Raw genomic sequence first — 13910 nt, forward strand, 5'->3', positions numbered from 1 at the left:
GCATGCTGCAGTATAACCTTTCAAGTAAAGAATGTCTACCTTAAATCAAATAAACTCTTAATATTAAGCCAATCTGTAGCTTTTTTTTGCTTATTAAACAATTCTTAAAAGGGTAACAGTTAAACTTAACTTTTTTTCAGTTTTTAATAGAAACTTGGTTTACCAATCTGTCATTTATCATCCATGACTTAATGCTCATAAGGAAAGTTTGTAATTAACCACTAACCTACTAGTACTAGTTTTGCTACTACATTGTGGGGGGGCAGCATCAATCTGTTAGGAAAAAGGGAAAGTCATGCTTCAAAGTGTAGTATTTTGTATGAACAGCATAAGATCTGTGATCAAATACGTGATTGATTATTCCTACCACTGCACAGAACAAAGCCAAGAATCCTTTTCCCCACCTCCACGCACTCCTTGGATTTCTAAGTCTTCAGCTTCAGCTTTCACTGCTATTTGGGAAGTAACTATTTCAGTGGGCACACTTAGGTTACCTTCCTTCAATTCAACACAGTTAAACAATTCTCATGGAACAAAGTGTGTGCTAATCTGCCTATGGTCCTGCCCATGCAAGGAACAATTATCAAGCAGTCAATTGCATTTTATACAGACATCAAATCATAACCTAAATTAGCAATGACTTAAGGAGAACTCAATGTATACAATCCCCATGTTTTCACTTCCTGAACATTTTTTGATAGATAATGTAAATATAAACATTGACCTTTAAAGAAATACAGACATTCTAACTTCTGCTACCAGACAATGGCTGTATTTAAATGCAAGTATTTTCCATTTATCTCCCATCCTGTTAAAAAATGCCACTGACATGGCAAACAACTTCCAAGAGCACCATTCTTTTATCAAGAATAGATTTGATGTAATTCCTCATATAATTAAATGAGAACCAGTGGTACATTTAGCCTATGTAAATGGCTTCATTAGGATCAACTTGGCTTGACTGATTATAGCGTGAAAGAACACAGAGATGTACTTTATGAAGACCCCCTTAAAACACAAATTAATTTAATTTAGTATTGCAGATTTGGGACTGCACAAGTTAACTCTGTGACACAAGCTGTAAGACAATATTGGAAGTATCACTACAAAACAAACGAAAAAAATCCCATACCCACTCAAGGAGCAAAGGCAAACATTCTTCTGTGTTAAAAAAAAACCCAAAAGAAATAAGGCTAGTTACAAGAAAAGACTGCATCTCCTGTTATTCCAATTTCAGATAATGCAATTTTTTTGCTTTTCTGCTTTGGGACCAGTTGCCAAAATAGGGGTCAACAGCAGTAGTGAGTTGCTGTTAAAAAGCAGACCTCATTTCCAGTCAGAATTGTCCAGCCACATCTTTGTCTAAAAGTAGAAATACTTCCCATATAGAAATACCTATAAAATGTGGCAGGACCAGCTTTTAAAACTTGCTTTATTTTAGAATTGAATTATGGTTTTGAATCTCCTACTGTAAAGCAGATTTTTATGTCCTTGAACCAGTGTAGGCCCTTCATATTTATCAATATCCATTTTGAAGGCCTGATAACAGAAGCAGACAGTGTCCTGCAGCCTGTCTTTGCTCTGCAAGGTGGAAATAACTTCTTGCTATTATTCAATAACCCTCCACTTAGACATGAATAAGGAACACTTTGCTCTCTTAAGCTACTGCGCTGCTCTGAAAACTCAGACCTACCTCATTAGAATTCCAAGGTCCTTTTAAGAGTTACCACTTCCTAAATATATTTATGTGTTTACACAGACAAATGTCTTTACATAGAGTATCTGACAAGGCACCTTGAGGACAAAAACTCTACACAGTATCAGTAGCTTGATTTCAAGATTAACACAATTGAAAAAAATGGAAAATACAGAGGTTGCTGCTACACTCTGTTCTCTCAAATCACCATTCTCCAGCTTGCTTCACAGAAATGGAACTTGTTTGAATTAAAATGTAAATAATGAAAGTCACTGTATAAAAACAAAATTAAGAATTAGAAGTAGAAATTAATCCATTTTTTCTGCAAGATTTTATAAATAAGTTTGAGACATGGGAGCAAAACATAATTCATGCAATTGTACACAAGTTAAAGGGGTTTTTTAGCCCAAACCTAAATATTCAGCTGATTTACATAAAAAAAACTATTGTCAAGGAATATCTAGTTCATGGAGTGAAACTTTTTAATTTATTGCAATTAATTCTGTGAAAGTTTTCATGGTTTGATTTTGCAATTTTTATTTAGTCCTTTTGATTACTGTTGCCAGATAGGCTTTAATAAATTAAACATTCATTTTGTGTACCCACAGTATCCTCGTTCTTGAATTATACATATAAACATATTAGTTAATTCATATTTTAAGATTGTAGTTCAATTAATACTTAGAAGCTGGCACTACCAACAAATGAAGAGCTCTGCCATTTTCTCCCCTCTGGGTATCCCTTCCTCAAAGCATTAATTCATCAAACCATAGTTAGAGGCAGCAAAATCAATATTCAAGGATAATTGTAGGAAACATCGTTTCAGGTTTCCTTTTTCAAGTTATCTTTCATCTTCCTGGTTTTTAGGCCTTATGGGAAGGAGCACATACTGTTATTTAAAGCATGTAGATGCCTTCTTTACCACCACATCCCTTCATTCTCCAGCATGAAATGCACATAAGACTTCTTACAGTACATTAATCTGTCCTCCCCATTAATCTGTTTTCTTTCCTATTTATTCTATGATTTTTTTTGTCTTGTTATTTTATAGTCCTCTTTCAATTTATTATTGGGGAATGCCACCATAACATCATAAATCAGCAAGTAAAAAATTATAAGAAGAGAGACTCCATGTTAGCATGCAGCAATGATAACAGAACATTATGACCTGGCTAACTAATTAATTTAAAGAAAATTCATCAAAAATTTCATGATAAATAAGTCTTCACAAGTTCTCTCTATTTTGGCTCTTATTGCTAGGAAATCATCCATGCTTCTTATAAAAATTCCTACCTAAATTGTTCAAAAACAGTTTGACCATAGATATCAAAGGAAATACTGAACTACAAGAAAGATGCAATTACAGGCAAGATATAATTTTAGAACTAAAAAGAGCATCTCTTAAGATTTTTTCTCTGGAATGACAGTATGAGTGAAAAAAAGGACAAAGAAACCTTATGCCACAGTGTAAAATAACTGCTGTATTTACACAAATCTGCAATAGAATTCTCAATTATTTTAATATGTTTAAGCCAGAAAAGCTGAACTTGATTACAGAACTACCATGTCAAACACAAAGAACACGTGCAAAACATGACGTGGGCTGAGATGCCCCCTAGTTCTTCACAGATGGTAACACGTCTTACTAATCTTCTGCTATCAGACAAATATCAGCTTGTCCATTAAAATTCACTCTAGTTCTCAAATTCAAAAAAAACCCTTAGCTTTTATACCTAGTTAGGAGAGGATTGGACAAAGAAAATTCCAAAACTGTATGTATTCTCAGCTTATATAAGCCTCTTAATTTTTTGTAGAAGGTTCTGCTATCTAAATTGTTTCACAGAAGATAAAGTTCAGAAAATTCAAAATTTTGTGCTGCTAATAAAACTAAAAGGTGTCAAGCAGAGGCAATTTAATTAAAAAGAAGAAAGATACATGTACAAATTTAAACAATTTTGTCATGAAGTACACTTTACTAACTTACCATCTATGCAGGTCTGCAAATTACATGAAAGCATGTCTTAAATGATATACTTTTCTGACTTGTTGGCCTATTTCTATAATTTACATTGAACACTTGCTATAATTATTCACTTGTATGAATATTTTTGAAACATAATTTTAAAAAATAATGAAAAATCCCTACAGTACATAGGAGAAATGTTTTATTTATGAAAAATGAAAATTGATAAATGTCAATGCGTTTTAATACATTTATTTTGAAAATCTAGGAAATCCCATGCAGATTTCAGAATTTGTAGAGAAAAAAAAAATTAAAGGTGTGGTTTTGCAAACAAACTGCTCTAACCAGAGTTAAGTATTTCAGACTTAATTGTCCTTGTAAAAACAGGGAATAGATAAATAGATATACAAGTAAATAAAAATCTATATACATTTAGGGAGGCATAAAAAGCACACAGAAATCTTCAGCAAGATACAATGTCTTTAAAATTTACCAGCAATTAAGCATCCAGTGAAGATTCCTACTGAAGCCACACTGAGGCTGGTAAAGAGATCGCCTGTCAGTATCATGCATCCTCACGGGCCAAGCCATTGCACAGGATCAGAATTTAACACAGTTTACAGCATGTGTGGCTGGCCAACAGGCTAACTACAGAGAGATTGCCTTTCATAGCTCAATGTCTGCTAGCTCTAGAATATCAAAACTCAAATTAGTGGCATCCATTATTTAAAACATAATTGATGGCATCAGGGTATTTCATGTGCTCAGCCTTCAAACTATTCATCCTGATCTAGAAACTAATAGAAAAGAGAGGAAAAAAAAAAAAAGGAAAAAAAAAAAAAAAAGAACCCAAACTGTAGGGAGCCAAAATGAAGCATTATTTGTACTTTCACCAGCAAGAGCCTGTATTGCAGGAAATCATCATCTATTTAAGCAGGTTTTCATGGAAGTATATATTCTTTTGAAGCCATGTGTGCATGAGTGCTCCAGAACACTGTTTTCCAGATTACTGTGCTAAAAAGTTGCTCACAAAACTGTCTGCATCTAAATTCTGGAGTCACGTAGAGGAGCCTGGTGAGAACCATGTCCAGATGGTCGTTTCACTTACTAACTTCGCCAAACATGAATAAAACTTCATCTGAAGTTCTCAATATCCATTTTCCATTTATAGTTGTTTTTATAAAACATCCAACCATTTCTAGGAAACATTTTTTGCAAAAAAAATCTCATTCACAAACCCCACTAGAATTCTCAAAGCTAAGTTTTGTAGCATCTTGAAGCTTTGAAGAACAGATGCTATTTCAATGTGCAAATGCTGTTTCAATGCGTAAACACACAAGCTTACATGCAATCTGTAAACTGGATTTTGTAACCCTGATTAAGTTAATTTCAGACCTGCAAAACTTTTTAGTAGCTACTTTAAGATTCCATATGCACTGGATATGCAGTGTCCTAGTGAAAAGACTGAAGATGTTGATATGTTTTGACTATCAATCACATGGAGAAAGATGTCATTTAAAACAAATGCTGTTTACTTTGACAAAAACAAAGCTATCTGATCCTCCAAACCTCAGTGCCCATCTACTTACTCTAGGCAAATTGTTCAGCATGATATAAGAATGGACCACCTTGCTGATGTACAAATAAAATTCATATTTAACATTGCCATTGTTTTTACAACATGAATTTTGTATCTGTTAAGCTTGCATGAGGAATTGTATCAACTAGTTCTTTATTTTATTGGGGTGTGAATGACTATTGGATACCATTTCTTTTATATTTCTATTGCTTAATATTGGAAACATCCCTGCTTTTTAAAAAAGTTTATTAACAACAGCCTCTATTTAATACTCTCTCCCCATGAAAATTAGATTAATATCTGGCAGAGAACACAGAAGCAGCCTGCTGAAAAATTATAATTTAAATCTCAAATACAAAACTTTCGTATTAAAAAACTCTGCCAATGCAGAGCTATCTTATCAAGGAATTTTATTTTCAATACAATGGGCAAATAAGATATAAAAGATGCTTGCATACACAACTGTAGTCATAGTTACCATGCTCCACACAACATGAAAGAGACAACAAAATAATCCTACATGAACGAAGCTGCAGAAAAGCAAGGAGAAATGATGTGAGTGCTTCGGCCTTACCTGACCAGTGGCCAGTGGTGGAGCCTGCTCTGTCAGTGCAGGTCTCGCTGACGGGCCGGAACACGGTCTCCCAGCCGCCGGTCGCGTAGCGCCAGTTCTGCGACTCCAGGATGAGCGTGCGCTGGGTGCCGTACGCGATCATGAAGCAATAGACCACGTGGTGCAGCTGGCAGCCATAGCCACAACCTTTGTTGATGTTACACACAAGTTTCTTAGCTTTGCTGCAATCCTTCGGGTTCTGTAAGGATGGACGAAAAAGTGAAGCTGAAGAGAAGATACACCAAAGGCGTATGTTTCTCTGAAAAACTGGCAAATGTCATAAATCACAGAAGCCATCCTGCTATAATACATCTCCTATTAAAATGGATGAGTAAGCTTCAGCTCCATGAAAATTTTATGTGAATTCTTCACTGTGAACATGAACAGATATTGAACAACTTCACTATCCTAATGTAAAATAGAATACATTCAAGACTTTAAATTACTTTCTCATTTGTAAATCTGTCAGAATAAGCCAACATTTGGACTCCGAGTTCACATTTCATCAGCATTTCATCAACATGATTCTCAGTGTTGGAATGCTTTTTCCTTTGGCATTTTTTCAAGTTTGTTAGTTCTGTTTCAATAAGCACGCATGTCATCCAATAAAAGAAAATCTCCACCTGTCTACATGGCACAGAATAAAACAAATGCTTATTAAGGGACTGCCTCCCAGGCTAGCTGACCACACAGTAAATACAGAATGTAAAACGCATACCTGCGCAGGCTGATAAAGGACAGAATTTTAATCTGCATACACTCTCCATAAAATAATGTATTTCACTTCCACAAACCAAGAAACCACAAGACAGGAGGCAAATGCCTACATTATATGAATGCTATGTTTAAAAGTACAAACTAATAAATATTCTCAGGTATGTGGACAACACAACAACACAATCAAGAGAAGTTTTTCTTTACATAAAATATAGTAATTTTTTGTACACATTCATACTTGCATGGCTGTAGACATACTTCTAAATTCCAGAAAGGTCTTCCATAAAATCTCTATGATGAAAGTTTCAGATAAGTTGTGAAAATACTGATATTTGAGCATCAATATAAATTCTGTTTCTTTCACATCTAAACAACGTTAAATAAAATTTTCTGTAAATTTGCCACAATCAAATGAAATCTTTTAAAAAACAGTGATCCCTGTCTGGAGAATTGAGATCCCTCCTTCAAGTGATTTTAAAGATAATCTGAATATTCTGAGTCCTACAATACTTTAACAGAAAATTAATTTGTGCATTCAGTTGTGTACAGGAGGGGATGACAATTCAGATTGTGGGGCAGGGGGGAAAATAACAAAACATCCAAAACAAAAACAAACCCAAAACTCTACAACATGTGCTACAACTACAGCATTTTTTTTTCCTTTTAAATACACCTGATTTAAAGCCGAACTAGGTATGAAAATAATAAATTAAATAAAATTTCCATTCCCAAATTTTGTTCCTCAGACCAGTACTTTTGTCATCACAAATCTAAAGGACAACTTGAGACTAAACCTAACAGGTATCTTTGAAACTACAACAAATGTATTTCCCACAGTCTTTCAGAAGAGAAAGAGGGCCTTTCTAGTATTCTGTACAAGTCCACACAGAAAGAACTCCATGAAAAAATACCTCCTCATATCATTATTTTCAGCAGCATTATATTTTTATTATTACAACTGTCATTAGTATTATCATATTTCACTTGGTTTCAGTTATTAAGCTGCTCTTATCTCAACCCACAATGGGGTTTCTTTGTGGATTTTTTTTGTTTGTTTAGAGGTTTTTTCCCATTGATTCTCCTCCCTGTTGCACCAGGGAAGAAGAGGAGTGAGTGTTTGGGGGGGTACTCAGTTGCCAGCCTGGGTAAAGCCACAACACTATTTTCATTGAAAGGGATAATCTCTGTGAATTTTTAGGAAATGCCCATAGACAATATAATGCTTTCTACATTTGCCATTACCTCCAAATGCCTGTGTCCTCTAAAATGAAAGCACTTAATCGATGGCATATTTGAAGTATTGTCAAGGTGTGCCTTTCTAACTTTCTTTCATGCAAATGCAAGCTTCATACAACAGCTTATGAACAATATTATGGAAATCAAGTAGTACATAATGAAATATAATTTGATAGTGTGACTGCTTACCCATGTTAATATTATGCACTTACTTGGGTTTTAACATTATTTGAAGACTTAACTAAAAACTATATATATCTTAGTATTAGTTTGTGACTTAAAAAGGAAGCTAGTTAACTAATTTCTTTATGATTGTGGTTTTTTTCAAATTGCTATATTCAAGTAGCAAAAAGACAAAACAGTACTTGAGCTTCAATTATACACTGAGAATTTAAAAAGAAAAAGGGAAGTAGAGATACATGGATATATTGCAGTTTCAACGGATGTTTCTGGAAAAAGGTGGACATATTAACCATTGATAAGGAAGAAAAGTTACATTTCAAGCATCAGAATAGCTTGGGTGTTCATAACCAAAACTGCCAACCAAAGGAACCAGGAGAAGTATTGAGCTGATAAAAAAACCAGTCAATTTCAAAATCAATGAAGACTGACAGAAGAGTTTTCCTCCTGGCACAAAGACACAGAAAAGGACTGTAAATCCCTGATTCGAATGAGCAGTACACTCTGTTCTCAACTCTAACGACACTGCTCATCACACACTCCTATCTCCAATTTAATGATCTACATAATCAAGAGAGGGATATAAGGGACATCCAGGAATCTCAAGCCCTGCAACGTAACAGCCATACAACTGCATTAAAAACAAATACAAAAAAAAACAAAATCCCAAACAAACAAAAAACCGACAGCTGACCAACCACACAAAACCTACTTCAATATGAAGATTAGATTATCAAGCCATGACAAAGTTTACACCTTTTATCTTTCTCAGAATTACTTCTATGAACAATGCAACTGAAAACAGTAACAAATTTTCAGAATAGTAAAATGGTTATAATTATACATTTCTATGGAAGAGAATGCCTTCTAAAATAAAAGAGAACTTTTGCAACTGGCAAGACAGATTTAATGGTCTTTCATCACAAAGAACATGGGTATACATTGTTGTTCTCACAAAATTCAGGGTTTCCACTGTATTCTTCTTCCAGGGCTCTTGGTTGGCCTATTCACAGAAAGTAGACTCAGATGGGAATGATCTCCCAAGGGCTGCTTCAAAGCCTCTCCATCTTCCAGTGCTTCCATGTGTGTAGCCAAACATCAAAACACATGACAAACTGGCAAAAGTAAACTCTGCTCCTTAAAATGCATTTTACTATAGGAGAAATGACTGTGTTGTTTCTGAATTTAAAACAGTTCAGAGAAATGTACTTAATCCAATGAATCACAACAGATTAGAGTGGAGTGGGAAAGCAGTCTGCTACAATTTACTAAGTAACCTCATAAACACAGTATGATGCTCATTAACAAAGTTGTTCTTTTTTTATATTTTCAATAAGTATTTTGTTCTTTGATGCTACACAGTCTGCTGGAGAAGACAGTCCCACCCAAAATCTTTGGAAAATTCCATTTTTTTAGAGAATGATGTCAAGGAAGGGTGTTTCTCATCCTAATTATCGCAAATGTAATTCACACCATCTTCTACTCCCCTTCTTTTATGATGTCATTTGTAATCATTCTTTTCATATCAGCTCCCCTCAAGACTCTGGAAGGAGAAAAACTCCAAAGGCAAAAAAAAAAACAAAAAACAACCCAACCAACCAAACCACCAGAAGTTTCTTCCAGCTGCTGAAAGAAAATGTTCTTTCTTCCCTAGTCAGAAATAGTAGGTATTCAATTTGAGAGACAGAGATCTCAAACCTTCCTCTAATGTTAACTCCTCTGGTTTGCACCTACCCTGCTACAACACACAAGCTTCAGCTTGAGTAAAACATCCCAGCATGCAGATGGACTAAACACATGGTGCTCCTCAATCCACGATGCAGAAATCCTAGAGAAAACTTCACACAGACATCAGCAGTGATCACACTTTCTTAAGTGGTTATTATACTAAAAATATATCATATATTTGATTTGATTGAGTAAAGGATACAAGTTTAAACTTTTCAAGACTCACAGTTGTGAGGGGTGCACCCTTTGCATGTATGCCAAGTGCCCAGAGCCTTTTTTACTGTTGTTGTCATTTTAGCATGAGCACTTTTATTAAAAATATGTATCAGTAATTTTAATGTGAGGGAGAAGATTTAATATAGAAAATTCTAAGTGACACATTAAATCACCAAAATTACTGCCAAACCCAAAAAGCTCAGAAAAAAGTCTTGTGACCAACTTTCTTTTCTTTGCCTACATAAAAAGCCCCAACTAAATAGTATGAATATGACTAGTATAATTGATGTATTTTTGAGCAATTAGTAACCTTTCTCGCCTAATTATATTTTTAACCTTCAAAGCTGAACAAAAAGTTTTGGATTTTTTTTAAATCAGAGGCAAAAATACTCTGCTATTGCGAGACTGCATGCTGAATGAATCACAAACTTCCTAAAATAAACAGAACAAAAACAAGCACAAAAGAGAAGGGACAGAAAACTGCTGCCTTCATAATCATTTACTCACTTGATGACAGTACTACAGGTGCTCTTATCTGACTTCTCTTGCACATTCTCTTCAATTGTTTGATAAAAATCATCTCTGAAAAAAACGCCTTTTCCTTAAATATAAGCTCTTAGCTTTTTAAATGTTGCTCTAACTACAGGGAACTAGTTACATGTAGCCTCATTAAATCAAATTTATGGTAATGTCATCCAAATGAAGTAGCAGTCATCACTATTCACAATCATTCAGCTAAATGACTTGCCAGAGAAATGTCCCAAAATAATGCAGCTTCCCTGTTCAACATGCACCAGAAAAATGCTATACAGTACTTTCATACTTAACTGAAAAAAAAAATTACAAATATTTCCCATATAATTCTTTTTGGCATTGACTTGAGGGGCAAGGGTTGTTGAATTTTTTATTTTATCTTATTTTTTAATACAGTTTTATTATTAATAGAGGTGTATATATATATCTCTGTGATTTTGAACCATTTGACTGCTTTACAGTGGTGCATATTTGTTAAAGCAAATAACTTTGTGCTCTTTTTGAGGACTTGCACAGTTATATTACTAAATAAGACAACAAATGGATCATGAAAGAGGAGGGAAAGGTAGAGAAAGGCTATATTTATCAGCATGAAAAGCACTTACAGCACACTACTGTCAAACAGTGACATCCAAATGAAAAAATAAGGAACAGTTCTCAGAAAGGAGTTGAAGAAATACAATAAAGTGATGACTCCTGCACAATTCAGAGAGATATTTTTTTCCTCAGAAGGGTGTCTTTTTTTATTTAACAAGCAACAAATACATAGCTTGGTCACAGAAGAGAAGGTGCCAACAGCTGAACTGTGAAATAATGAAAATCTGAGAAACAAATTCAGCTATTTACACATGAGAAAAGGATCACACATTAGGAGTGACCATTCAAAACAGCTGCATACATACCACAGAAAGTAAACCAAGTACAAGTAAAACAGACTACATTAAATGTCTTTTTGATCACTGCACAAATAGCTGCATGCATTCAGTCATGAAAAAAAGCCCCAACACCTTCAGATCAAGTTTTATTTAAATTTTATACACACACACAAGCACATATATTAAAAAGGCCTTATACACTCAAAAATATGAGCATCTAGAGAAGTCTCAAACATCTTTTGAAACAATCTAGGACTAGACAATACACTCTACAAGCCCTTCAATTTTGCTTATTTAGAAATGGGCTGCTAGTTCAGAAGTTTGATACAACTACTTTTATATTTTTATTTTTAAAACAATGCAAATATATTTATGCATTTTGATATTCTAAAGAATAAAAAAAAAAAGTCAACCAGACAATTATCTTTTACAATAAAACAAAAAATTCAAACAGGGAAGTACAGCCCAGTAAAAACCACAAATCCAAAAAAAAAAAAAACAAAACCAAAACCAAAGAAAGAAATAAACCAAAATAACCAACAACAAAAATCCAAACTCCAAAGACTTCCTTAAAATATTACCTTCCATTTACATATATAATACTGTTTGAAACAAAGGTAATAATTTCCTTTCTACATCAGTCATTCATATACCAACATTCACTTTAAACTGTCATGTAATTATTCTATTGCAAGGTTTTAGCTAAGTGCTCTGTATATAAGAAGAGAAAAATGTTTACTTTGCATCAAAAGCTCTATCCTCTTACCTGTAAATAAGTTATTCTCCTCTGTACCAAATCTGTTAGGTCTTTGGCCTCTTTTTCTCGCCAATCTCCAGCTCCATCTGTTTGACTGAGGTAGTACAAGTCGGTCATTATTGACCTATAAACAACAGTGGGAAACAACAATCTTAAAAACTGGGAAACAACATTACTAAATTAGAGGATTGAATGAAATCAAAGACAAATTAAAGAGATATTTCAATTGTAGCCTCAAAACCAGTTTCTTCATGCTACCTCATACTGCACAAGCCAAACAGCAGCCAAGACTGTGTTCTTCATCTAACAAATGTTCCAGACCAATTAGCAATTAAAAACTAAAAATTCTAAACAGACTCATGGCCATGCAAGTCTATACTACAAAACATGAATTTTGAGGAACTATCAAATACTAAATTGAGATTATCTAATACACTAGAGATTCTCTTCTTAGAGCTATAACATTTCATTGGCCAAATAAGACGATAAAGAACTCATCATCATGAAAAGAAAAATGTTATGTGACACTTACTTGTTAAAATTTGCGGATTAGTCAAAATTACTAATTTGATTTTGTCCAAACAGTACCACCCTGGAAAAGACATTTTTTAAATCTCTGTGGCTTTTGGGAAGAAATACAAAACTAGAGAAAAACTGTTCAAAGGGCTTATAAAAATGGTTATTCTAAAAGTAAAAGGTGGCCCAATTCAGAACAAGGCATTTCAAAGTTGGTTTCATAGCTTGAGAATATTTAATATTGCTAAACATTTCTCCATAACAGTACTAAAGTTCTAAGTTTGAACCATTTTTCTTAATACTTTCATCTGAACTTCAGATGTTGCAGTTTATTGCCTGAAATTCTTGATACACCACAAGTTTGATCTAGAAAGAGAAGCAACAGAATAAAGGCGGAGAAATTTGGGAGGCGACCAAAAAACAGTGTGAGGGTTGAGAAAAATACATTTCCTAACAATATTTGAAGTGGTCTTGTCAAGCTGTTGGCAGCACTTGTTTGCACTGGAAGCACAAGCCTAGTTAGCCAAGGCTACCCCTTGTACCTAAGTGAGAGGAGCAGGCTGCATATCCCTACTAGGTAACTATTTCCAATGACACAGTATTTAAGCAGTAAACATTCAGTTAAATCAAATTAGGGCAGACCTATCTTTATCAGCAGATTTACCAGGCAAGCTTCTCTTGCTAATTTAATAACTGGATTTATGGATCTGTAGTTTTTATTCTCATACACTCATTCTAGTCTTCATTCCCATGCTTTTGTACAGGGCAGCAGAGACACTAACTATAATACCTAGTATTGTTGTATTAAATATTTTACCCAAATTATTCAGCAGCAGTAATCCTCACCTTCTGTCAATCAACTGGAAGAACCTTATCTACATTCTAATCTCAAACTATATATACTGGATTTTCTTTTACAAGGTAATTGAGCTTGAAACACCCTATTCCGGCTTTGCATAAAAATTAATTTAAAGCATCACCGGGTAACTAGTTTTAAATCAGTAACTCTCAAAGACACATAATACTCCAAGTAACATGCACACACAGTTTAAAGAGAATTAGAACAGAATTAATGATGGAGTAGTTCTAATACAATGGAATATATACAGATAACTGAACAGATAAAGAGCCTGTTCCTTTTAAGACAGTTTTCTACTTTATAGAGAGCATTTAGGCTAGCAGGCATACTAAAAAAAAAAACCACCAACATGTATTTTCTTGGGAGTTTAAATATATTTTTCTTCCCAATCAGGATGTAACCATGTTGGGTGTTTAAAGAAAAAATACGAAGTTAAGGTTT

General features: G+C 34.2%; 1 protein-coding gene across 5 annotated transcripts in view; it reads right to left on the bottom strand.

Moving 5' to 3' along the window:
• Positions 1 to 13910, bottom strand: part of FUT8 (fucosyltransferase 8) — a 90154-nt gene that overhangs the window by 26707 nt on the left and 49537 nt on the right. For all 5 annotated transcript variants that reach the window (XM_017742074.1, XM_017742076.1, XM_017742077.1 and 2 more), the window contains 2 exons: positions 12104 to 12218; positions 5813 to 6050 (listed from right to left, as the gene is read on the bottom strand). In XM_017742074.1, coding sequence (XP_017597563.1) covers positions 5813 to 6050; positions 12104 to 12218 — 353 coding nt within the window. The remainder of the gene's footprint in view (positions 1 to 5812; positions 6051 to 12103; positions 12219 to 13910) is intronic.

The sequence above is a fragment of the Corvus brachyrhynchos genome, unplaced genomic scaffold (genome assembly GCF_000691975.1).
Source record: "Corvus brachyrhynchos isolate BGI_N302 unplaced genomic scaffold, ASM69197v1 scaffold115, whole genome shotgun sequence".
NCBI lineage: Eukaryota > Metazoa > Chordata > Aves > Passeriformes > Corvidae > Corvus > Corvus brachyrhynchos.